The sequence below is a fragment of the Bubalus kerabau genome, chromosome 15 (genome assembly GCF_029407905.1).
Source record: "Bubalus kerabau isolate K-KA32 ecotype Philippines breed swamp buffalo chromosome 15, PCC_UOA_SB_1v2, whole genome shotgun sequence".
In the NCBI taxonomy this organism is placed as follows: Eukaryota; Metazoa; Chordata; class Mammalia; order Artiodactyla; family Bovidae; genus Bubalus; species Bubalus kerabau.
The window spans coordinates 47,562,066-47,587,553 of record NC_073638.1 but is presented as its reverse complement, the minus strand read 5'-3'; the positions used below and the strand labels follow the sequence as shown (position 1 = coordinate 47,587,553).

At 35.1% G+C, this 25,488-nt stretch overlaps 2 protein-coding genes across 2 annotated transcripts; both read left to right on the top strand.

The window, feature by feature from the left end:
- Positions 1–491: 491 nt before the first annotated feature.
- Positions 492–1,457, top strand: LOC129627767 (putative olfactory receptor 56B2). The gene has a single exon (XM_055547291.1). The coding sequence runs from the start codon at positions 495–497 to the stop codon at positions 1,455–1,457; it is 963 nt and encodes a 320-aa protein (XP_055403266.1). The 5' UTR covers positions 492–494.
- Positions 1,458–12,170: 10,713 nt separating this feature from the next.
- On the top strand, positions 12,171–13,136 carry LOC129628165 (olfactory receptor 52N4-like). Its single transcript, XM_055547590.1, has one exon. It carries the CDS (start codon positions 12,171–12,173, stop codon positions 13,134–13,136), a length of 966 nt encoding a protein of 321 aa, XP_055403565.1.
- Positions 13,137–25,488: the final 12,352 nt, after the last annotated feature.

The window sequence follows — 25,488 nt, the reverse complement described above, 5'->3', positions numbered from 1 at the left end:
CCTAGAAAAAAGTTATTATCAATATCATATAATTTAATGTTACCTAAATATCTCTGTACTCAAAAATCTTTATACTCACACTATATATTAATATTAAGTCTCTAATAATCCAACACTTTAGTAAAACCAACTTTAAGATGCCAGACTGTGAAATTAGAGGGCTTTCATTTTGTCCAAATTCCATAGTCTCCAGGCTGAAGATAGTGACCAAAGTTCCAATTTTCACTATTTTTTTTCCTCAGTCTTGAGAAGGACAAACCAATATGAACTGCCTTATGGTATGAAGTTTGTGTTTTGATTAACTAGTGTTACAAAAGTTCCTGTTTAACTAGAAATATCCAATACATATTAGTGCTGAGATGAGAATAAAAAAGACAATGACTCTATACCACCACTACCACCAAGAATATCGTGAACCTGAGTAACTCCTTTTCAAACACTGTCAGGGAAATTATTAAGAATAGTAACCTTGCATATTTTTCCTCTTAGTGAAGATGTTCCAGGATCTCAGAGATTCCAACAGTTCAAAGTTCCAGGTCCCTAAGTTCATTCTGTTGGGATTCCCAGGCATTCACAGCTGGCAACACTGGCTATCCCTGCCCCTGGCTCTGCTCTACCTCTTAGCTCTCAGCTCCAACATCTTTATCCTGATCATCATCAGTAAGGAGGCAACACTGCACCAGCCCATGTACCATTTCCTAGGCATCCTGGCCGTGGTAGATATGGGCATGGCTACCAACATCATGCCCAAGATTTTGGCGATCTTGTGGTTCAATGCTAAGTCTATCAGTCTCCCTGAGTGCTTTCTGCAAATATATGTCATACATACATTTATGCTTATGGAATCAGGCATCTTTGTCTGCATGGCTATAGATAGATATGTAGCCATTTGTCAACCACTACGCTATCCATCAATAATCAACGAATCTTTTGTGGTCAAAGCCACTGTGTTCATGACACTCAGAAACAGTCTGTCTTCTATCCCTGTGCCTGTGTTGGCTGCTCAGAGACACTACTGCTCAAAAAACCAAATCAAGCACTCTCTGTGTTCTACTCTTGGAGTCACTAGCCTATCCTGTGATGACAAGAGAATCAACAGTGTCTGTCAGTTACTTCTGGCCTGGACACTCATGGGAAGTGACTTGAGTTTGATTATTATATCCTATGTTCTAATTCTTCACTCTGTGCTGAAACTGAACTCAGCAGAAGCTGCATCCAAGGCCTTAAGTACTCACACTTCCCACCTTATCCTAATCCTTTTTTTCTATACAATTCTAATTGTCCTTTCTGTCACCCATGGTGCAACAAAGACAGTTTCCCTCATCCCACTTCTCCTCAGTGTACTTGAAAATGTCATTCCTCCTGCCCTCAACCCCATGGTCTATGCACTCAAGAACAAGGACCTGAGACATGGCCTATATAAGTTCCTTAAGCTGAGAGGATGCTCACCTTTGTAATATCCCCACATATGTATCCATTATATCCTCCTATGGTTGTAGATGCAAGAAGAACTAAGAAACATTGACATTTTTTGGTTGATTTAAGTAGTCTATTGCAACTAATGATGCTTCAAAAAAAGCAGTAAAACTAATATTCGGAACCATGTTTTTCAAGAAATTTCTTTGTTATCCAAAATGATGATTCTCTCAAAAATCCAAAGGAAAGATAAGCAGAGTAAATATTTTATTTTCTTACCTAGTTGCCCTGGCTAAAACTTCCAGACCATGTGGTTAAATCATATATCTGCCATTCTATTCTTTTTAATTAGAGCCTTTAAACCATGTACATTTCATATAATTACTGATAAGGTAGCACTTCCTCCTACCATTTGTCTATTGGATTTATGATGTGTCATTATATTTTTTTAAAAGATCAAGGACTTGAAACGACATTTCTCTCAAGATGTACGATTGCCAACAAGCACGTGAAAAGTGCTCAGTATATGCACTCAAGAACAAGGAGGTCAGTCAGGGCTTATATAAGTTTCTTAAGCTAGACAACAAGAGCAGTTAATATGGAGAAGGTGCTCATTTTCCAAATATATATCCATCCTATTCTCTAAGATTTTGAAATGGCAAAAGAGATAAGGACAATGACACTGGCAGTTTTTCAGTTAGCATAAGGAAGTTGTGGTGAAAAATGAAACTTCAAAAAAAGTACTAAAGCTAATATTTGTAATCTTAGTTGTCAAGAAAGATCTTCATTTAAAGCAGAATAACACATTGATTCTCATTACTTCAAGAAATTCAAGAGATGTGCAAGTGGAATATGCATTACTTTTCCAGACAAAGATGAACAGACACAATTAAATCAAATATCTGACAGTCCTTTCTTTTTAATTAGAGAATTGAATCCAGATACAATTTATATAGCTTCTGATAGCACAGGATTTACTTCAGCCATTTGTGCATTTGCATCCTAATGCATTTTATATCCTCTTCAGTGGACAAATAACTTGAATAGGTATTTCTCTAAAGAAGATGTACAAGGCCTACAAGCATATGAAAAGATGCTCAACGTTATTTTTCATTAAACAAATTCAAATCAAAACCGCAAAAGAGACCACTATTTCCCCTATAAGGATTTTTTCGTTTTTTGGTAAAATGAAATTAGCAAGTGTTGGTGATGTTAACGTATTGGGATCCTAGTACATTGCGTTAGAAATATAAAATCATGCAAGAGCTGTGGAAAACAGTTCTGGCAATTAGAAAGACACATTTGCTGTGTAACTCAAGACTTCAACACTGAAGTGTCTACCTAAAATATTGGAAAGCTTGTATGAAAAAAGAACTTGTACATTCATATTCATAGCAGCACTACTAGAAAAAAGCTAGAAAGAACACTTCATCTATTGAATGTTAAAACTATATATATATGTATACAAGGAGTTATTAATCATTCATATAAAATGAAGTACTAATATATATGGTTATGTAAATGCTGTAGAGGATGTGGAAAAATAGAACTCCCCTGCATTGTTGGTGGGAATATAAACTGGTACAGCCATCATGATAAACAGTATGGATGCTCTTCAGAAAACTAAAAATAAAATTGCCATATTATCCAGCAATCCAATGCCTGGTCATATATCCACACAAAACTCACATCCAAGAAGGTACAGGCACCAATATGTTCTTAGCAGCACTATTCACAATAGCCAAGACTATTCTACATACTTCTGGGAAACACCCAAAATAGAACCAATCTAAATGTCCATCAACAGATGTATGGATAAAGGAGATGTGGTACATATATATAATGGAATACTATTCAGCCATAAAAAGAACAAAACAATATCACTTACAGCAACACAGGTGGACCCAGAGATTGTCATACTAAATGAAGTAAGTCAGACAGAGAAAGACAAATCATACAATATCACTTACATGTGGACTCTAAAAAAGTGGTTAAAATGAACTTATTTACAAAAAAGAAATAGATTTATAGATACAGAATACAAATGTGTGGTTTACTGGAGAGAGCAAATGGGGGGAAAGATGGAGTGGAGATTGGGTTTAGCTGGGTTTAGCAGATGTAAACTTTTATATATGGAATGAATAAGCAACAAGGTCCTGCTGTATAGCACAGAGAATTATATGCAGTATCCTATGATAAATAATAATGGGAATGAATATTTTGAAATGTATATATATATATATAACTGAATTCCTTTTCTATATAGCAGTAATCAATACAGCTTTATAAATCAACTATACTTCAATAAAAATAAATTAAAATTATATGCTGTTATGGAGATGAAATTTGAAAGCATCATCTTAAGTGAAAAAGCTCAACATAAATGGTTAAGAATTCTATGATTTCTTTTATATAAGATAATCAGAATAGTAAGCTCATTAAATCAGAATGCAAATTATTTATTGACAGGAGCTAGAAAACCAGGGCAATGAGTGACTGATTTCCTTTTGAGGTAACAAAAATGTTTTGGAACTATATAGTGCTGATATTTGCACAGCCCTGAATTTACTTTTCAAAGAGTAAAATAGTTAATTTAATGGTATGTGAATTTCACCTCAATAAAAAATTATTAAGTAAAAACACTGTGCTAAAAGTTTTCTTCTACATATAAACTTGTATCATTTTTCTGCAAAATAACATATAAATCTAAGAATGGGAAATCATTAAATAAATTGCATAAATATGTATGATGGACTTTCATTTAGTTATAATTTTTCTGAATAACCCTGCTGTGAATATCCATTTAAACTTGAAGAACTTTTGTTTTAATATGACATTGTCAAAACTTTTTTTCAAAAATACATATAACAAATGTTTATTAAAAATTTTACATATATACCTTATCATGTGTGAAATAGATAACTAGCTGGAAACTGCTATATAACATAAGGAGCCCAGCCCTGCCCTCTGTGACAACCAACAGGGGTGAAATGGATAGAGGGGTGGGAGGCTTGAGAGGAAGTGCGTGTATATATATATATATATATGATAATAAATATATATAAAGAATACATATATAATATATATAAAGAATAATGAATATGTAAATAATATATAATATAATTATATAATATAATAATATATTAAAATATAATGTTATATATATATAAAATAACAATTAATTCACATTGGTGTATGCCAGAGACAACCACAACATTGTAAAGCAATTATCCTTGAATAAAAAAAAGAAAAAAAGTTTATCTTGTAAATGTAATTTCTGAAATTTAAGTGTTGAAATTATCTCTTTCCAAACTTGTTTTATTTTTCCAATTAATAAAAATATGCAGGCATTGATTTTATCATCCAACTAAAATGGCACCCCACTCCAGTACTCTTGCCTGGAAAATCCCATGGACGGAGGAGCCTGGTAGGCTGCAGTCCATGGGGTCGCTAAGTCAGAGACGACTGAGCGACTTCACTTTCACTTTTCACTTTCCTGTACTGGAGAAGGAAATGGCAACCCACTCCAGTGTTCTTGCCTGGAGAATCCCAGGGACGGGGGAGCCTTGTGGGCTGCTGTCTATGGGATCGCACAGAGTTGGACACAACTGAAGTGACTTAGCAAAGGGTATAAAACTAGAAGCAGTTGTTATGTTTTATTATTAGTTATTGCCATTATATCATCATCATTATTAATCTCAAACTTTGGGCATCTAAATATTCCTCACTTAATATATATGTTTAATAAGTCTGATCTTCTAGTGAAGTTCCTCAATGTCATAAATTCATCTTCAATGTCACTTGAAAGAAAAATAAGCAAATAAAGGGACATGAGAATATATGTGTTTGAGAGTAAATTAAAAGCTTTCAAAACATTGTAAATATCTTCAGCTTGTGTCCTTAAGGTCCTGACACAGAAAGTAGATAATTCTGTAAATGTTAAAATTAGTAATATTCATTAAACACTACAGTGTTCATTCTACAGCCCCTATGTATACTTCTTCACACAAAGCAAATAGATGCATATAGATGCATATATATGAAATTATTCTCTTGTTTATGTCTTATCTTATAGATGATAAGCAGAGAGCTGAATGCAATCTGGTTCAGGTGTTTAGGGTATTAGTCAAAAGACATCATGATTAGGCAATATATTTACATGCACAATCTTCAATTCCTTAGTCTTTTGTTATTTATACTATTGAATGTGGAATTTAAAAAATAGAACTTCCCTGGTGGCTCAGATGGTAAAACAGCTGCCTACAACACGGGAGACCTGGGTTCGATCCCTGGGTCAGAAAGATCCCCTGGAGAAGGAAATGGCAACCCACTCTAGTACTCTTGCCTGGAAAATCCCATGGATGGAGGAGTCTCCTAGGCTACAATCCATGGGGTCGCAGAGAGTCGGACGCGACTCAGCGACTTCACTTTCACTTTTCATAGGTGATAAGATTGTAAACCTTCCATTTTCCTCCTCAGATAGAAGTTAGTTTAATTCCCATGAACAGCCTGTGTATCTTTAACGCTGTGCATATGTTCTTGGGCTAAATTGCACACGTTTTTCTTTAAATTCCACATTCAATAGGATAAATAACAAAAGACTAAGGAATTGAGGATTGTGCATGTCCATATTGCAGAGTCGTGATATCTTTTGACTAATACCCTAAACACCTGAACCAGTTGCATTCAGTTCTCTGCTTTGCTATTCAGAAACTAAGGTACTAAAGACATACAAAAGAGGGAGTAGAAGCAGAATTTTTTATTTATTCTTTAAGCAATAAAAAAAGGTGGAGAGGGTTTTTGGATGCATATTAATTGATTATTATGTTTGCACAACTTCAGCTTTGATTCCATCTACACATTTTGGAGAAAAGATAATAAATAGCATACTTTGGGTAGAAACGGATCATAAAAACTATGCTTTAAGTTTTCAAATTAGAATACTGATGGATGATTAAATTAAGTGTATCTTAGATATAGTATAAATAAATATTACACTCATTGTTTTGTGATTTGATTGATTTTCAATTGACATGCAATTAACCCATTCTAACAAGGAGTATTCAGCATTACTATGATTGAAAAAGTTAATAATATATATTTAAAAATTTGTTCACAATTTTCCTCTTTTTATACGTGAAGGTTCTGGGAGTACCAAATCCTCAGTGATGTTATTTAGAGAGATGAAAAAATAAACAAATAAAAGGAAAATAGATGGGTGTGTGAATGATTGAAACATTTTGTAACTCAAGTGCTTTCAGTTTGTCTCCCATAATGTCTTCCACGGAAAGAAACAATCGCTTCGCTTCAGTTGCTTCAGTCGTGTCCGATCTGTGCGACCCCAGAGACGGCAGCCCACCAGGCTCCTCCGTCCCTGGGATTCTCCAGGCAAGAACACTGGAGTGGGTTGCCATTTCCTTCTCCAGTGCATGAAAGTGAAAAGTGAAAGTGAAGTTGCTCAGTCGTGTCCGACTCCAGCGACCCTATGGACTGCAGCCTACCAGGCTTCTCCGTCCATGGGATTTCTCCATCCTCTGCAATAAATATTAAAGTCATAATTTTTCATTTAAAATTTTGCATTTATTTTCTTTATTTTCATTCCTTGCTATTTATACATGTTCTCACACAATGCACAAATATACACACATGGAACTATTCACTTATTTACATACCACTGTATGAGTAGTAAGAACTGAAAACTTTCATTATTTTTTAATCTTCCCATAGGAGCAAGCTTGATTCCCACAAGAGCACCTGTGCCTCCAATATTTTGAAATCTCCCCTTGGGATTTGCAACACATATTTTTTCTTAAATGCTCATTTCTGTAGTACAGATAACAAAGGATTAAAAAGTTGAGAATTGTGTGCATACATGTGTATGTATATTTGTAGAATTGCGATGTTTTTTGACCAGACTCCTGACCATCTGAAACAGATTGCATTCAGCTTATTGTTTCCTCACCAGAAAACAAGGTATTAAAGGGCATATAAAAGTGAGAGTGCAGACAGGATTCTTTTACTTAGTAGGCAGTATAAAGAAGTGGAGAGTTTCGGAATGTATATGAATTGACTGTTAGATTCTTACAACTTGGGGTTTGATTCCATCTACCCAGTTGAAGGCAGAAGTGTTGTAAAAGATTGAGCTTTCCTGGATATGTTTATTTCCTCACAGACTGCTATCCAGTGTAACTTTCCATCATGACTATGAATATCTAGTTATTTTTCTAAACAAATAGGCATCTTTGGTTCTGTTGTAGTGGAAGTCAAGTCTAAATCACTCCCATTACAAGAAGAATGGGAGAATAGCTACAGAATGGTCACATTCTTCATCATGGTCACAAAACTCTTTTAACTGCCCTCCCATTCTTCTCAAATGAGAATATAATCTACATTCTAGAGACACTATTTGTGACTGGTTTTTTTTTAATCTATTTTAGATGGCAAATTTAGTTGGAGGAATCCACTGTCATATTGAGAGAACAAACAGTTATAAAATTGAGGACAGTCTAGTAAGGAAATAAACTGATTATCTATGGAAATTGAGAGTGAAATAACTGACAGACTATAAAATATTGTATTTGATAAGTTCTGGTATTCGTGTATTGATGTTACTATTTATTAATTCTTGTATGTTGATTATACTTGCCCACTGACAGCACAGTATGAATCCATTTTCCTTGGAGAACTATTTAGCTTACATTCAAAATCAATGTGAATGTAATTTGGAAAAGGTCTGCTGCTAAGTCACTTCAGTCATGTCCGACTCTGTGTGACCCCAGAGATGGCAGCCCACCAGGCTCCCCCATCCCAGAAAAGGTCTAACTTGTGGTTAATATTTTATTACTTGTTATAAGCTTCCATCTTTAAGAGTTTGATAAATTTATAGAAAATAAGATATTCTCACATAACAATAAAGTTAGTTTAATTAATGGACACTAGAACCATAAAAAGGAAAACACAAGAGACATAAATAGGATATTCCATCTCATATTTAAGAATTATATTTTTAAAAATAGAGCACAGGTAATTTTGGAATATTTATATTCTCAATTTCTGTGTATCTATGTTTTCCCTAGCTTTTCTACTTCTATCAATATTATATGAATTCCTAGAATTGAGTTGGTTGATCAAATATATTGAAAGGGACAAATGAGCAGCAATCTTGTTTTTTATCACTTATGACAATTTCATTTTTGTTGGCCAAATATTTTTCAAAAATATATTTCAAAGTCTAAATTTTTCCCACTCATACAAACATGCATATATCTATGGTGTTTGTGGGCATGTGTTTTATGCATATATATGTATATGTACATGTATATGTGAATTGTTAGTTTTGTCACTTTTAATAATGCCTGTAAAAGTTATCTGAAAAATATAATGTACACAAAGTAGAATTTCACACACCTGACAGAAAAAAAAAAAACACTTGCTGACAATATTGGTAATCAAGGAAACATATTATTTTATTATCAACATCCATTGTTCTTTTGTCTATGATGCAGGTTACAAGGTGTCTGTTAGCTTTGCAGTTATTAGCTTATGTCAACACCAATGATGATACCTAGGAAATGAAGAATCAACTAATAAGCTGAGATATGGTAAACACTGATAACTGAGAATGCAAGGAAGAGGTCCCTGGAAGAATACTCAGTAAGTGCTATCAATTGATGAGACTCACTCATAACCTGGAGTTTCAAATCACCTTTCTGATATTTGGCAAAACTAATACAATTATGTAAAGTTTAAAAATAAAATTAAATTAAAAAAATGTGAATTGGTAGTTAAAATTGACAATTAAACATTTCCAAAATAAAAGATAAAAAAAAAAGCAAGCTATAAAAATAAATCATTAAAACTGTGAACTTTGAAATAACATTCAGGGAGCAATATAGTACCTTCCCAACCCAGGGATTGAACCCATGTTTCCTCCCATTGTGGGCAGATTCTTTACCAGCTGAGCCACAGGGGAAGCCCAAGAGTACTGTAGTAGGTAGTCTATTCCTTCCCAGTAGGTTTTCCCACCCTAGGACTTGAACTGGGGTCTGTTGCATTGCAGGCAGATTGTTCACCAAATTATGAGGGAAGCCTCATATATAGAAAGTGAAGTCTCTCAGTCGTGCCGACTCTTCGTGACTCCATGGACTGTAGCCCACCAGGCTCCTCCATCTGTAGAATTTTCTGGGCAAGAGTACTGGAGTGGGTTGCCATTTCCTTCTCCAGGGGATCTTCCAGACCCAGGGATGTATATATATCTATGAGTCGGACATGACTTAGCATCCAGGCATATAAATACAAATCATAAATGTGTAGTGCTTATGGTAAAGAATCTGCCTGCCAGTTGTGGCAACGCGAGGGACACAAGGGGCATGAGTTTGATCTCTGGGTTAGGAAGATCCCCTGGAGGAGAAAACGGCAACGCACTCCAGTATTCTTGCCTGGAAAAACCCAAAACAGAGCAGCCTGGTGGGCTACATACAGTCTATGAGGCCTCAAAGAGTCAGACATGACTGAACAACTGAGCGCGCATGCAGGCGCACGCGCACACACACACACACACACACACACAAATATAAATACATATGTATAGTATATTCACAATAAGGAGACAAAAGTAAGATCATGGAAATTCATAATATTAGACAGCAAAATATGTGAAGATATTTAGCAGATATAATGAAGGAGCTTTTCTGGAAACTGTAGCAAATACATAGAACCTAAAAAAAAAAATTAAGTAGCAAAAAGTGAGAATAAATTAAGAAGAACCAATATCTAACAGAAGTTGTAAAAAGATACAAACAAAAAATAAGTTAAGAAGAAATTAATAAAATTCAGTGAAAAAAAAATTTCCAAAAGAATAGGTCATAGAGTTCTAGTCTCAAAAACTCATTAAGTGCCTTTGCAATAAGACATACACAAGCACACTTACACCTTTATTATCACCATTAAGCTACAAAGCTCAAAAAATGTAAAAGGTTTTCAATTAGTGTAGGGCCAAAAAACATATGAAGAAATACAAAGGAAAAATAATTAACATATAAAGGATCAAGAATCAGAATGGACATTGGAAGCTAGGAGACAATAGAGAAATGTCTTGAAGGAAAATAAAGCTAGAATTTTAAATCCAGCAAAACTATAAATATAACAAGCCATATTCAGACATGGATATTCTCAGAAACATGTTTTCCATGCAGTCAGAAATATAGAAATAAGAATAATGAGGTCCACAAATAATGATATGACACAAAGAGGAGATGAAGGGGGATTTCTGGATGAGAATCATGTGTCAAAACTAGCAAAGGCTGTGTTTCAGAGAAGCAGAAGTACAGAGACTTTCTAGAAATAGACAAATTATAAAGGATTATCTCTGATAGATTGTGTTTAATTGTCAACAATAACAGTAAAAATGTTCTACAGTTCTAAAAATGAGTTAAAATGTCTGAGATATCTATACCAAATACTAAGCCCAATAAAGAAAATTGTCATCAAAAAGAAAAATATTGAACAGAGGAAGAAAATATAATTATCATATGAGGAGACTTAATTAACAATAATACTATAAAATGAATAATTTCAACAGCAACAATCATAAAGGAAAAAGGAAGAAAAAGCAAGCTGAACAAACTATTTAGAAATGCAAAAGTCAATTCTGTGGAGGTTTGAAATATAGGAAAGTGAACTTCAGCAATCAAAATGAAGGAGTTGAATATTTTTATTTTCATTATTATTATATGGCACTATTTTTTCTAACGCACATTTCTCTGTCAAAAATTAGAAGAAATAAATCATGAAAAAGAGGTCAGAGAGGGCTCAGTTTTGGAATTGAACATACAGCAACTCAGACATGTAGGAGTCTCATCTACATAGTGCCTCCATTTAATCAATTATAAAGTGCAGATTAATTTAAAAATACTTCCTGGACTTGTGAGGATTAACGAGTTACTATTTGTAAAGTTTAGTACAGCACAAATATAACCCTTTAGAATCAATAACAATAAAAACAACCTTATCTTGTGTCAGGTCATGCGAGAAGTGATCAACAAAGTTTGCCTTAAGAAAACACTCATCAAATCCTCAGTATTGTGATAGTTACTAGGTACTAAATCTTGTATGAGACAAAATATGGAAGATTTTGCCACAAAAGGATTTTTTTCAGGTTTTGAAAATGAATGGCTTTAAATGTAACATACACATGGAAGACGGTCGTGTTTGGATGGGCACTATACTCATATTCTAGAGTTCCAGTTAATGAAGAGAATACCAATCATAATAAATAAAAATAATTCTTAGCTGCAAAAAAAAAAAGAAAACACTCATCAGAATATGTGTATCGCAATTAACATTTAAATAAGATATTCTAACTAAACCTCATTAGAAAGATCTCAATTCAATTGCCTTTAATTATAAATTTATGAGGATTTAATCTATGCCATTTTTTGTTTCAAAATAATGTAACAATATATGTGACAGAATTTGGGACATAGGTACTGCTAAATAACTGTTGAATGAATTGATAAACTGAACTAACATAGAACACATACTTGGTTTTAACTTATTTAAGTATTCTACTGCATTTAAAAATTTGATCATTTGATATTAAAATGCACATTTCACTGAAAGAAGTCGAAAATTAAAGAGAGAGTACAACTAAGACTTTTCTCCTTTTCCACCTCTAATCCTGAAGGATGGAAAACAGAAAACAAAGAAACCCACGAAAATCCTACTAGCTGCTTAATGATTATACCAACTTGATCATGATAATTCTGAACCAAACAGACTTGACACCAGCTTCATTCATTCTTACTGGAATCCCAGGACTGGAGGACAGGCATTTCTGGATTTCTTTGCCATTCTGCACAATGTATGTTGTGGCTGTGGTTGGTAATTGTGGACTCCTCTACCTCATTCGATATGAGGATTCTTTGCACAGGTCCATGTATTACTTTTTGGCCATGCTTTCTCTAACTGACCTTGTCATGTGCACTACTACAATTCCTAAAGCCCTCTGCATCTTCTGGTTCCACCTGAAGGAAATCAGCTTTGATGAATGCCTGGTCCAGATGTTCTTCATCTATGCCTTCACAGGGATGGAGTCTGGGGTGCTTATGCTTATGGCCTTAGACCGCTATGTGGCCATCTGCTATCCTCTGCGTTACTCAACTATCCTCACCAATCCTATTATTGCAAAGGCAGGGCTCGTCACTTTCCTGAGAGGTGTACTGCTTGTCATTCCCTTGACTTTCATCATCAAAAGACTACCCTATTGCAGAGGCAATATAATACACCATACCTACTGTGACCACATGGCTGTAGCCAAGTTATCTTGTGGAAATATCAAGATCAATGTCATCTATGGTCTGATGGTTGCCCTCCTGATTGGGGGTTTTGACATCTTGTGCATCTCAGTCTCCTACACAATGATCCTCTGGGCGGTGGTCAGCCTCTCCTCAGCAGAAGCTCGGTGGAAGGCCTTCAGTACCTGCACTGCCCACATCTGTGCTATAGTTTTCTCCTACAGCCCAGCCTTCTTTTGTTTCTTTTCTCACCGCTTTGGGGGTCACAGGATTCCTCCATCATGCCACATCATTGTAGCCAATATTTATTTGCTCTTGCCTCCCACTATGAACCCTATCGTCTATGGAGTGAAAACCAAGCAGATACGAGACTGTGTCATAAGGATCCTTTTAGGTTCTAAGGATACTAAATCCCACAGCATATGAAAGAGATATATATATCAGCTAAGGGAAGAAAAATGAAGGGAAAGAGGAGCAAGGGAAAGAGAAAGGAGGAGGAGAGGGAAGAGAATCCAGGGGAGAAGATAGAAGGAAAGGGATACTTCTGTTGGCAATATAGTCAGGGTCTAATAATCCCTTCCTGAGAGCACCATTTTGGCCATGACATAGAAGAGTGTTAACTACTGCATTCCCAGTGTCTCCAGAATCTCAACATTACTGGCATGGCCACCATACTTTCCAAGTGGTTTCATCTCCTCACCCTGGGAAGGGCTCGTCTCATCATTAACCAATATCTCCATGAAAAAAAAACACCGAAGAATGTTGAGACAATTGAGGGAAAGAAAATCAGCATCAGTGATTGTCTGATGGAAAGAGATCATCTGCAGCCAGAAGCCACTTTATCCTATATCCAAATAGGGACTGGAATTTCCAGTTTGAAGGCTATTGTTATTTTCCTCTGGAAAATAAATTCTGTATTTTGCTCATCAGTATCAAAATTCCTCTATTTTCAAAGTCGTCTTTCTGATGGAAGAACTAGGAAGTATACATGAGGTCATTAATTTAATGAGGTCAAAGTCTCTGGATTTCTAATTTAGAAATACATTATTCACCTGACAGCATTCTTCTTTGGTGGATCTCAAATAAAACTGCTTCCCCACAGACTGGTGGGATCTGCAGCTTTATTCAAGATGGCCTTCAAAACTACATAGTCTGGAGAGACAGTATAATCTGTTAAGCAAATTAAGAAACACAATGATAAATGTCGGAGAAGGCAATGACACCCCACTCCAGTACTCTTGCCTGGAAAATCCTATGGACGGAGGAGTCTGGTAGGCTGCAGTCCATGGGGTCGCTAGGAGTTGGACACGACTGAGCGACTTCACTTTGACTTTTCACTTTCATGCATTGGAGAAGGAAATGGCAGCCCACTCCAGTGTTCTTGCCTGGAGAATCCCAGGGACGGGGGAGCCTGGTGGGCTGTCGTCTATGGGGTCGCACAGAGTCGGATACGACTGAAGCGACTTAGCAGCAGCCGCGGCAGCCATGATAAATGTTATTTTATAAGCACAGGGTAAGAGAAGGGAAAAGTACTTATTTAGTGTCTTATTTCCATCTGAGAATGAAATCTACATTCACTTTAAATTTTTCACAAATTAATAGAGGAGAGACAAAATAAAATAGTAATTTTACATTAATATTACAGAAGTAATGTAAATTAAATAGAATAAAGAGAAACTCAATTTTTACTCTGATCCCTCTCTAACCAACTAACAAGAAAACACAATTCTTCCTTTGATTCAATTTATGTGAACTCATTACATTGTATTTAATTTTTCCCAGTTTTCCCCTACTACTTCCATTTTAAAATTATACCAAAAAACCACCCCAAGTCTTAAAATAGAATATTTTCCACTTTTAAGAATAAGACTTCTGTAATGAATTGTCAACATTCACTTTTTCCTCTTTCTCAAAACAAAGCCAGCTTAGGTATCCTCTTTCCTACCCGTCACCTGGAATTACTTTAGTGACTTCACCATTGCCTTCCAGCTTGAATTGAATAGGTTATTCTCCATTCTCATCCAATATTACCTCTCAGAAATATTGAACATAATTCATTCATTCTCGATGCCTACAAATACATTTTTTTACTTCAGAAACTTTACAAATTTAATGTTTTCTTCAACTTTCACAATCACCAGTACACGGAGTGGCTTTGGATATCTTGGCCTTGCTCTTTTTTCTTATGAGTTTTTTTATGTTTGTTTGTTTTTTTAATGTGGACCATTTTAAAGTCTTCATTGAATGTGTTACACTATTTATTTATCTTTTATGCTTTTTTTTTTCTTGGCTCCAATGTATGTGGAATCATAGCTTCCTGATTAGGGATCGAATCTGCACCGCCCCCCAACCCCACTCCATGTTGGAAGGTAAAGTCTTAACCACTGGCTGTCAGGGAAGTCCCTCTTTGCCTTGCTTTTGATGTTAATAAGCTGAAGTCTGAAAACTCCTTGTTAAGTATGATACAACTTGGGCTTTTCAGTACATAACTTTTATTTAATCAAAAAGTTTTCCTCTCTTTAAATTTGTTTTTATTATAAATTGACATAGAAATTTATAAACTGATTTTCCATAATTTCTACAAATGTTGGATAATTATATGATTTTTGATCCTTTTTCAATACTGTAAAGAAATATTTAACTTTGCTAAATTAAATCAAAAGTGTATCATTGGAATAAACATTCTTTGATTATTTATTTGGTTTTAGAGCACTGTTACTGGTTAACTTTTATTTATAAATTTTAATATAAATTTATGAAGAAACTACATCTATAACTTGTTTCTATTGATATATGTTACTTGTACAGTCTGCACTTTTGACCTTATAAGTACCTTGCAAATAAATTGTACGTCTTTCCTATTTTACTATATCTGGTCATACTTTGTATAATTCAAGAATAAAGACTTGTTCTTCAGTAAAGAGAAACAATATAGATCCATTGTTTTTGACAGCATACTTGCTTGTTAGGGGAATGCAGTGGATTGGAGAGATTTTGAATAGGAGGTTGATATCTTTAATAAGTTTTCCTTGCTTATGTTTTAATCCTTTTGTGTTATTTTTTGTTTTCAAATTCATTAGCATATAGTATTTGTAATGTAAACATTATTTTAAGTTGAGTGCATGCTATTCATTTCTAATAATCTTTGAAGGTCTGAATTTGGTTTAATTGTATCTCATTTCTAATTTCCCTTGATCAATTTTTTTACAAGAAATATATCTATTTGAATATTTTAAGTAATTTTTTGTTTTCCTTAATGTATATTTCATAGTTTTTCTTATTTTAATTGCGTGAATTTCTGCTCTTGTTTATTTTCTTGTTTTGAGTTTACTCACTTGCTCTTTGTTTGGACTTTTGGATCAAATATTTTCTTTATTATTGCTAATTTGTCTTCTCTTTTGATAGAGATTATAAAACTAAAAATAGAGAAAACTTCTTTGGATATATTCTTTAGACATATCATGATATTTTATCATGAAGTTCTTTAAATATTGCTAATTTTTATAAATGTTTTTTCTCAAGTTAGTTGCATTATATTTTAGACTCTCCTCTAATTCTTCCTTTGTTATTAAGTTTAAGCTTTATTATAGTTAGATAATATATTTTATTGGGAAGGTTTTTTGAGGGATTCAGACGTTATTTGGAACCCGATATACATTTACTTGTAAATTACACATTTATTACACATCTTCCGATCTTGTTAATAGATGTATGTTTTGTTTTTGCTTGCTGTGGGATTTCATATCTGTTCACTGTTTATACTTGCTAATCATGTTATTCATGGCTTTTTTTTTTTTTTGCATCTTTCAAGCCTAAGGTCTAAATTCTGTAAAAAGTTTCTCCAATTACTATATCATTAAAATCATTATTTCTTTAAGCATTTTTAATTATATGTTTTTCTCTCCAACTAACATGTAGGGCTTCCCTGGTGACTCAGTTGGTAAAGAATCTGCCTGTAGTGCAGGAGGCCACTTGCAATGTAGGAGACCTGGGTTTAATTCCTGGATCGGGAAGATCCCCTAAAGAAGAAAATGGCAATCCATTCCAGAATTCTTGCTTGGGAAATACCGTGGATGGAGGAGCCTGATGGGCTACAGTCCATGGGGTAGCAAGAGTCAGACATGTCTGACTGTTTGCTCAGACAGAGTCTGAGCAAAATGTAATGAATGTTCCTAAGAGCAGAAAATGTTTCCTTCTTGTTCAGAGTAACTACTGGGTCAGTTTATGTAGGAATTTGGAATAGGCCTCAAAATAGGATTATGTTTGATTAATAGTGATTCTGATCTAGTCTTGGCATTGTCCTTTGTAGAGATAAGATGAATGGAAAATGAGAAGCACATGAATTCCAAGTTCAGTTCTACCACATACTGAGTGCTGTCAGGCTTTGCTGATTTGTGTATGTTTGTGTAAGGCTGGTTGGGGTAGAACTGAGGTGAATGATTGAACTCTTCTTGAAGACTATTCCTAGAGTTACCCAGAGAGAAACAAGCTACTCTGCAGCCTATCAGAGAGTTAGGGTACACTCTTTTTTCTCATTACTCAATGGAGATCAGACAATCTAAGTTACGTGCAACATGGTGCAAGAATTTCAACTCTGTTTTCAGGTAGTTTCTCATTTACTTATACTGAGAGCTCACCAAGCCAACTACTTTTGGATGCTCTTCTTTCATTTAAAATTGGACCAGTTCTAGAGAGACAAATTGAGAGAGAATCCCTCTGCAATTTCTGTATATATAAAACTTAAAGTACATACACAAGGAGGAAGAGATGTCACATTCCACTTTTCCTTCAAAATTTTTTTCCAAAAGCCTTTCTATAAAAAGAAAGCTATTCTAAAACAAAGATATTTCAACTCATTTGTGCTTATTTTAATAAAAGTGCATCAAACTCAAATTAGGAAGTTAGCTAAATGGCAAGACTTTAATACTTATCCCTAATTACCACATTCTCCTGGGTTTGACTATGTCAGTCTGACTTGGCGTCTACAACTCCAGGGAATTGGCTTTCTTTCCATCACAGTAGGCCCCTTGAGTTTATCTCCATCTGTCTTAAAATTTAGAATCCATCTGCATTAGTTGTAAGCCAGTTGCTAGTATACTGAAATTCGACTATACCCGATAAAGTTGAGTACAATACTCCCTACTTAAGATGAGTCAAGTACAGTACCCCCACTGTAAGTACACTGTTGGGGCCAGAGCCAGTCTTTTCATCTTTTGCCGCAATTTGGGGTTGTCTTATAGAAGGATTCATTTGTGATGGGAGTATCTGCATAATAATCTTTCAATGTCTCTATAGAAATTACGAAGTGCACTCTGTGTGAAATTAACCTAAATATTGAAATATGTTCTTGACCTTGACCTGTCAAAATATTAGAATTTTCCATAATCACTATGTCCTGATATATAAAAAAAATTATGGTAAAGTATATTAATACCAATATTCTTTAGAGTCATATCTGGTGTTTTCTTAATTTTATTACTTTTTATCTGTAAAATTTTTCATGAAATTTCCAAGCCCACATTTTAGCTGGCTGTATTTGAAGTCGTCATGCTCCAATTCCACTGAGTTTCTGTGGATAATCATGCACTTGTTTTTCTTACCTTTTTGACTTCTAAGAAATATCATGGTATCAGACCTTGATGGGTACTGTCTTGACTGAGGAAACAGATATTTAGGACCCCATTTAAATTGACTATATAAATATTTAATTGTCATTCTGCCTTACAAGTATTGTAACTAAGGATTTTAATATAATTTAATTCTTTTCCCAACCCCTGTAGCTAGAAATGAATATTATTTTATAGATTAGAACAGAGGATCCTAGAGGCTTAATCAAATTTTCAAGTTCATAGGACCACATAGAGCTACACTTTCATCCAAAATATTTGAATTTTTGCTGAACTGAAAGAATAACACATTCAAGTGTATAATTGAAAGGACATAATTTCTCCTACTCTCCGGGCAAGATGGAATATTAATATTTAGCACATATCAGTAGATAAATAAACATAATCCAGTTTAAGAATACATTACACAGTTGTTCCAAACTGTTTTTCATGTTTAAAAAGCTTTGTCCTAAATTTTTTGGTATTTTCATCTAGGTCATTACATTTTCTAAGCTGCAAGCTGGGAGTGTGTGCATTCTTACAAATATTCTTACAAATCCATTACTTTTAGATCTCAATTATATTGAATAGGAATTGAGATGATGGGCACCCCATGGAATTCTCCGGGCCAGAATACTGAAATGGGTAGTCTTCTCCAGGGGACCTTCCCAATCCAAGGATCGAACCAAGCTCCCCCGCATTGCAGGTGGATTTCTTACCAGCTGAGCTACAAGGGAAGCCCAAAAGTACTTGGAGTGAGTTGGCTATCCATCTCCAGCAGATCTTCTTGACCCAGGAATTGAACCAGAATCTCTTGCATTACAGGCAGATTCTTGACCAAATGAGTTATCAGGGAAGCCTTGTGCCTTAAATAGGTAATTTTAAAATTTTGCTGTGTAATGAATATTACAAAAGTTCCCTTTTTGCCTGGTTTAAATTTAATTTGTAAGAATAAATAGATAAAATCAAACATCTCACTGATATATCTTGCCATATTGATTTTTCCTTTAAAATTTAAAAAGTTTTTTAATACACTTTATATTTTAGAGTAATTTAGTTCACAGAAAAATTTAGTAGAAAGCAGTTTCTCAAAAAATTAAAAATAAGTTTACCATATAATCCAGCAATTCCACCTTTGAATATATATCCACAATAATTGAAAACAAGGTCTTGAATACATATTTGTACACCCATGTTTATAGCAGCATTATTCACAATAGCTAAAGCATGGAAGCATCCCCTGTCCAGCAATCAATAAACGGATAATAGAAATGTGTTATACACACAAAATAAACACACACACATACACACACACATACACACACGATGGAATGTTATTTATCCTTAAAAAGGGAGGGAATTCTGTAATATGCTGCAAAAAGGATGAAACTTGAGGACATAATGCCAGTAAGAAAAAGACAAATTCTCTGTGATTCCACTCTGATATTTTGAAGGGTCAAAATCATAAAGATAAAAAATGTAATGGTACTTTCTAGGGGATTTGAGGAGGAGAAAAAGTAGAGTTATTTTTTGATATGTACAGAATTTCAGTTTTACAAGATGAAAAGAGTCAGGATATGAATGATGGTAACAGTTATAGAAAGGAAATATATCTAATGGCATTGAAATGTACCCTTAAAAATAGTTAAGATAATAAATCATTTTTTTGCCTATTTGGGGGCTTCTCTGGTGGCTCAGATGGTAAAGATTCTTCCTGCAATGCAACCCTGGGTCTGGAAGATGCCCTGGAGAAGGGAATGTCTACTCCAGTTTTCTTGCCTGGGAAACCCATGGACAAAGGAGGTGCAGTCCCAAGGGTTGCAAAGGGTCAGACTCAAGAGTAGGACATGACTGATCAACTAACACTTTCACGTCTGTGTCTATTTTACCCCCTCCCCCCCAAAAATGAGTGGAAGACATAAAAATATCCAATATACCTTTTACACCCTACATACAACTAATAAAATATTTTTGTTAGTTATAAAATAATTATTTAAAATATTACAACTTTAAACTATTTTACAAACCCTAAATGTTCAATCTTGAGTCATAAAATGATTCATTTCATTGTATAGCATTATAAAATAATTTTTACATGCCATGTCCCAATTTTTTATCTTTGTTTTCAATTGAATACTTTCTCAGTATTTTATGACTCTCTTTAAATAAAATCTTTCATTCTTAGATATTTCTTCTTAAATTTTTTAAAAATTCCAGTAGTTTATCTTTTATTTTTATTCTGTTTTCTCTCTTTATATTGAAGTTTGTTGCTATTGTTTAGTCACGAAGTTGTGTCTGACTCTTTTGTGACTCCATGGACTGTAGCCCACCAGGCTCCTATGTCTATGGGATATCCCAGGCAAGAATTTTGGAGTGAGTTGTCATATACTTTTCAGGGGAATCTTCCTGATCCAGGATGAAACACACATCTCCTGTATTGGTAGGCGATTCTTTACCACAGAGCCCCCAAGGAAGCTCATACTGAAGTTAGTTATTTGAATTCCTGTATGAAGTAATTATTCTAAAGCATAAACATTTTTGTTTGTCATATACTCATTTAGGTTATAGATGTATTAGATATCAGTTTAACTATATCTCTCAAGTTTTTTTTCTCATCGTTTTACTATTCATTACCTTTTGTGATTTTCATTATTATATACATTTGATCCATTTATTATTTCATATTGTTACTAAATCTTTTCATGTATATGCATTTATAATATTTTGTCTCTTTTATGATATCGATTTTTTTTTAAGTTTTGATTTGTGATCTTTATTATGTTAATTCTTTTTTTTTTCAAATCAGATTGTTTTTTAAAATTTTTATTGGAGTATAGTTGATTTACAATGTTCTGTTAGCTTCAGGTGTACAGCAAACTGAATCAGTTACACATATATATAAAAGTGTTGGCGCACAGTGGCGTCTGACTCTTTGTGACCCCACGGATTGGGGCCTACCAGGCTCCTCTGTGGATGGGGAACACATGTATACCTGTGGCAGATTCATTTTGATATTTGGCAAAACTAATACAATTATGTAAAGTTTAAAAATAAAATAAAATTAAAAAAAAAAGAAAACATAAAAAAAAAAGTTAAAAAAAAAAAAAAGAATACTGGAGTAGTTTGCCATTTCTTCCTCCATGGGATCTTCCGAACTCAGGTATCAAAACTACATCTTTCCTGAGTCTCCTGCATTGGCAGGTGGGTTCTTTACCATTAGCCCCACATGGGACAATACTAAATATATATATATATATATATATATATATATATATATATCTCCATTCTTTTTCAGATTTTTTCCCCATATAGGTTATTAGAGATTATTGAGTAGAGTTCTCTGTGCTATAAGTAGGTACTTGTTAGTTGTCTGTTTTATATATAGTGCTGTACTGTGCTTAGTCGTTCAGTCATGTCTGACTCTTTGCGACGCTATGGACTGTAGCCCACCAGGCTCCCAAGTCTGTGCGGAATCTCCAGGGAAGAATACTGGAGTGGGTTACTGTGTCCTCTTCCAGGGGATCTTCGCAACCCAGGGATCGAACCCAGGTCTCCCACATTGCAGGAGGATTCTTTACCATCTGAGCCACCAGGGAAGCCCAAAAATACTGGAGTGGGTATATCCTTTCTCCGGGATATCTTCCTGACCCAGGAATTGAACCAGGGTGTCCTGCATTGCAGGCAGATTCTTTACCACCTGAGCCACCAGGGAAGCCCTTTTATGTATAATAATGTGTGTATTTTAATTCCAATCTCTCCATTTATCCCTTCCCCCCATATTCCCCCTTGGCTGCTAAGTTGCTTCAGTTGTGTCCGACTCCGTGCGACCTCATAGACAACAGCCCATCAGGCTCCACCTTCCCTGGGATTCTCCAGGCAAGAACACTGGAGTGGGTTGCCATTTCCTTCTCCAATGGGTGAAAGTGAAATGTGAGAGTGAAAGTGAAGTCGTGTCCGACTCTTAGCCACCCCATGGACTGCAGCCTACCAGGCTCCTCCGTCCATGGGATTTTCCAGGCAAGAGTACTGGAGTGGGATTCCATTGGCTTCTCCTTTTCCCTTTCAGATCAGATCAGATCAGATCAGTCGCTCAGTCGTGTCTGACTCTTTGCGACCCCATGAATCGCAGCACGCCAGGCCTCCCTGTCCATCACCAACTCCTGGAGTTCACTCAGACTCATGTCCATCGAGTCAGTGATGCCATCCAGCCATCTCATCCTCTGTCATCCCCTTCTCCTCCTGCCCCCAATCCCTCCCAGCATCAGAGTCTTTTCCAATGAGTCAACTCTTCACATGAGGTGGCCAAAGTACTGGAGTTTCAGCTTGAGCATCATTCCTTCCAAAGAAATCCCAGGGCTGATCTCCTTCAGAATAGACTGGTTGGTTCTCCTTGCAGTCCAAGGGACTCTCAAGAGTCTTCTCCAACACCACAGTTCAAAAGCATCAATTCTTCGGCACTCAGCCTTCTTCACAGTCCAACTCTCACATCCATACATGACCACAAGAAAAACCATAGCCTTGACTAGACGAACCTTTGTTGGCAAAGTAATGTCTCTGCTTTTGAACATGCTATCCAGGTTGGTCATAACTTTCCTTCCAAGGAGTAAGCGTCTTTTAATTTCATGGCTGCAGTCACCGTCTGTACTGATTTTGGAGCCCAGAAAAATAAAGTCTGACACTGTTTCCACTGTTTCCACATCTATTTCCCATGAAGTGGTGGGACCAGATGCCATGATCTTTGTTTTCTGAATGTTGAGCTTTAAGCCAACTTTTTCACTCTCTACTTTCACTTTCATCAAGAGGCTTTTGAGTTCCTCTTCACTTTCTGCCATAAGGGTGGTGCCATCTGCATATCTGAGGTTATCGATATTTCTCCCGGCAATCTTGATTCCAGCTGGTGTTTCTTCCAGTCCAGCATTTCTCATGATGTACTCTTCATATAAGTTAAATAAACAAGGTGGCAATATACAGCCTTGACGAACTCCTTTTCCTATTTGGGACCAGTCTGTTGTTCTATGTCCAGGTCTAACTGTTGCTTCCTGACTGCATACAAATTTCTCAAGAGGCAGATCAGGTGGTCTGGTATTCCCATCTCTTTCAGAATTGTCGACAGTTTATTGTGATCCACACAGTCAAAGGCTTTGGCATAGTCAATAAAGCAGAAATAGAGGTTTTTCTGGAACTCTCTTGCTTTTTCCATGATCCAGCGGATGTTGGCAATTTGATCTCTGGTTCCCCTGCCTTTTCTAGAACCAGCTTGAACATCAGGAAGTTCACAGTTCACATATTGCTGAAGCCTGGCTTGGAGATTTTTGAGCACTACTTTACTAGCATGTGAGATGAGTGCAATTGTGCGGTAGTTTGAGCATTCTTTGGCATTTCCTTTCTTTGGGATTGGAATGAAAACTGCCCTTTTCCAGTCCTGTGGCCACTGCTCAGTTTTCCAAATTTGCTGGCATATTGAGTGCAACACTTTCACAGCATCATCTTTCAGGATTTGGAATAGCTCAACTGGAATTCCATCACCTCCACTAGCTTTGTTCGTAGTGATGCTTTCTAAGGCCCACTTGACTTCACATTCCAGGATGTCTGACTCTAGGTCAGTGATCACAACATCGTGATTATCTGGGTCATGAAGATCTTTTTTGTACAGTTATTCTGTGTATTCTTGCCATCTCTTCTTAATATCTTCTGCTTCTGTTAGGTCCATACCTTTTCTGTCCTTTATCGAGCCCATCTTTGCATGAAATGTTCCTTTGGTATCTTGGATTTTCTTGAAGAGATCCCTAGTCTTTCCCATTCTGTTGTTTTCCTCTATTTCTTTGCATTGATTGCTGAAGAAGGCTTTCTTATCTCTTGCTATTCTTTGGAACTCTGCATTCAGATGTTTATATCTTTCCTTTTCTCCTTTGCTTTTCGCTTCTCTTCTTTTCACAGCTATTTGTAAGGCCTCCCCAGGCAGCCATTTTGCTTTTTTGCATTTCTTTTCTGTGGGAATAGTCTTGATCCCTGTCTCCTGTACAATGTCAAGCTTGATTTCAAGATCTTTGAGTCTGTCTCTGTCTTGTAAATATATAATTCATTCTTTTTTACTTCTCACTTATAATTAGAACATGGCTTACATTTATGCTTAAAATGCTCTGTAATCTCATATTTTTTTGTGTAGGTGTATACATCAATTTTTTAGTACAAAACTGCTGTTAGTGCCATCAAATCTATATCATTGTCATTTTAGGATTACCCATTCATTTTAAGAAATAGTAATATTTTTAAATTTCTTACCATAATTTTGACTTTTTAATTGTCTACTTGTATTTCTTTCAGGTTAAAGTTATGTGTTTAGATTCAGGCAAGGCACAAATACTATATTGTTTTGTTGAACCTTTCCTCTCATCATTGTGTAATTATCATTTTAACTTTTCAATTATTTTCTGTAAAGTATCCAATGTTGATATCACTAGTTTTATTTAAGTACGATTTTTTTTTCATTCTATATATTTATTTTCAAACTTTATATTTTGAGTGATTTTTAAAATAAATACTATATAACTCTTTAAAATTTAATCTCAGAAAGCCTATTTTAATCAACAAGCATACTCCACAGCAATTATTGTGTTTAGAGATATGTGTGAGTTGTCTTTTTCATGTTTTTTTCTAATATTCATGCTTTATTTTTTACTTCATTTGGCTTTGATAAAATGGTCATTATTTCTTCTAACCCTTTATTGTTTGACATGATTATTTCTTCTCCCCCCACCCTACTATTGTTCCTTTACATATTTAACATACTCATCTGTCAATGGCTCTAACCTCCTCATGAATAATACAAAAAACCATGGACATGTAAACTGTATAATCCTCCTTCAATATTTATTAACATAACTAATATATACTGAGTGCCTGTTCAGTGCCAGTCTCTCAGAATAAACCAGTAATATAAATGGCAAATACATCATGCCTTGGTTTCTGCAGGAGATATATATACTAACAATGATCTAGGCTTTAATACACATCTTTTTTTCCTTCTTTAGACAATAAAAACAGGCTTTCTAATTGCTCATTTTAGTAAAGTGAAAGCTATTTCATTGCTCTAAATTGATGAAGCAATCTCACTATTAAGAACCCATATAACATGCTTAAGATCATTTTTCTGTTCAGATTTGGGTGTTAAA

Bases quoted from the DNA above. Each gene is read 5' to 3' on its own strand.
- LOC129628165 (XM_055547590.1), top strand. From the start codon at position 12,171: ATGATAATTCTGAACCAAACAGACTTGACACCAGCTTCATTCATTCTT.
- LOC129627767 (XM_055547291.1), top strand. From the start codon at position 495: ATGTTCCAGGATCTCAGAGATTCCAACAGTTCAAAGTTCCAGGTCCCT.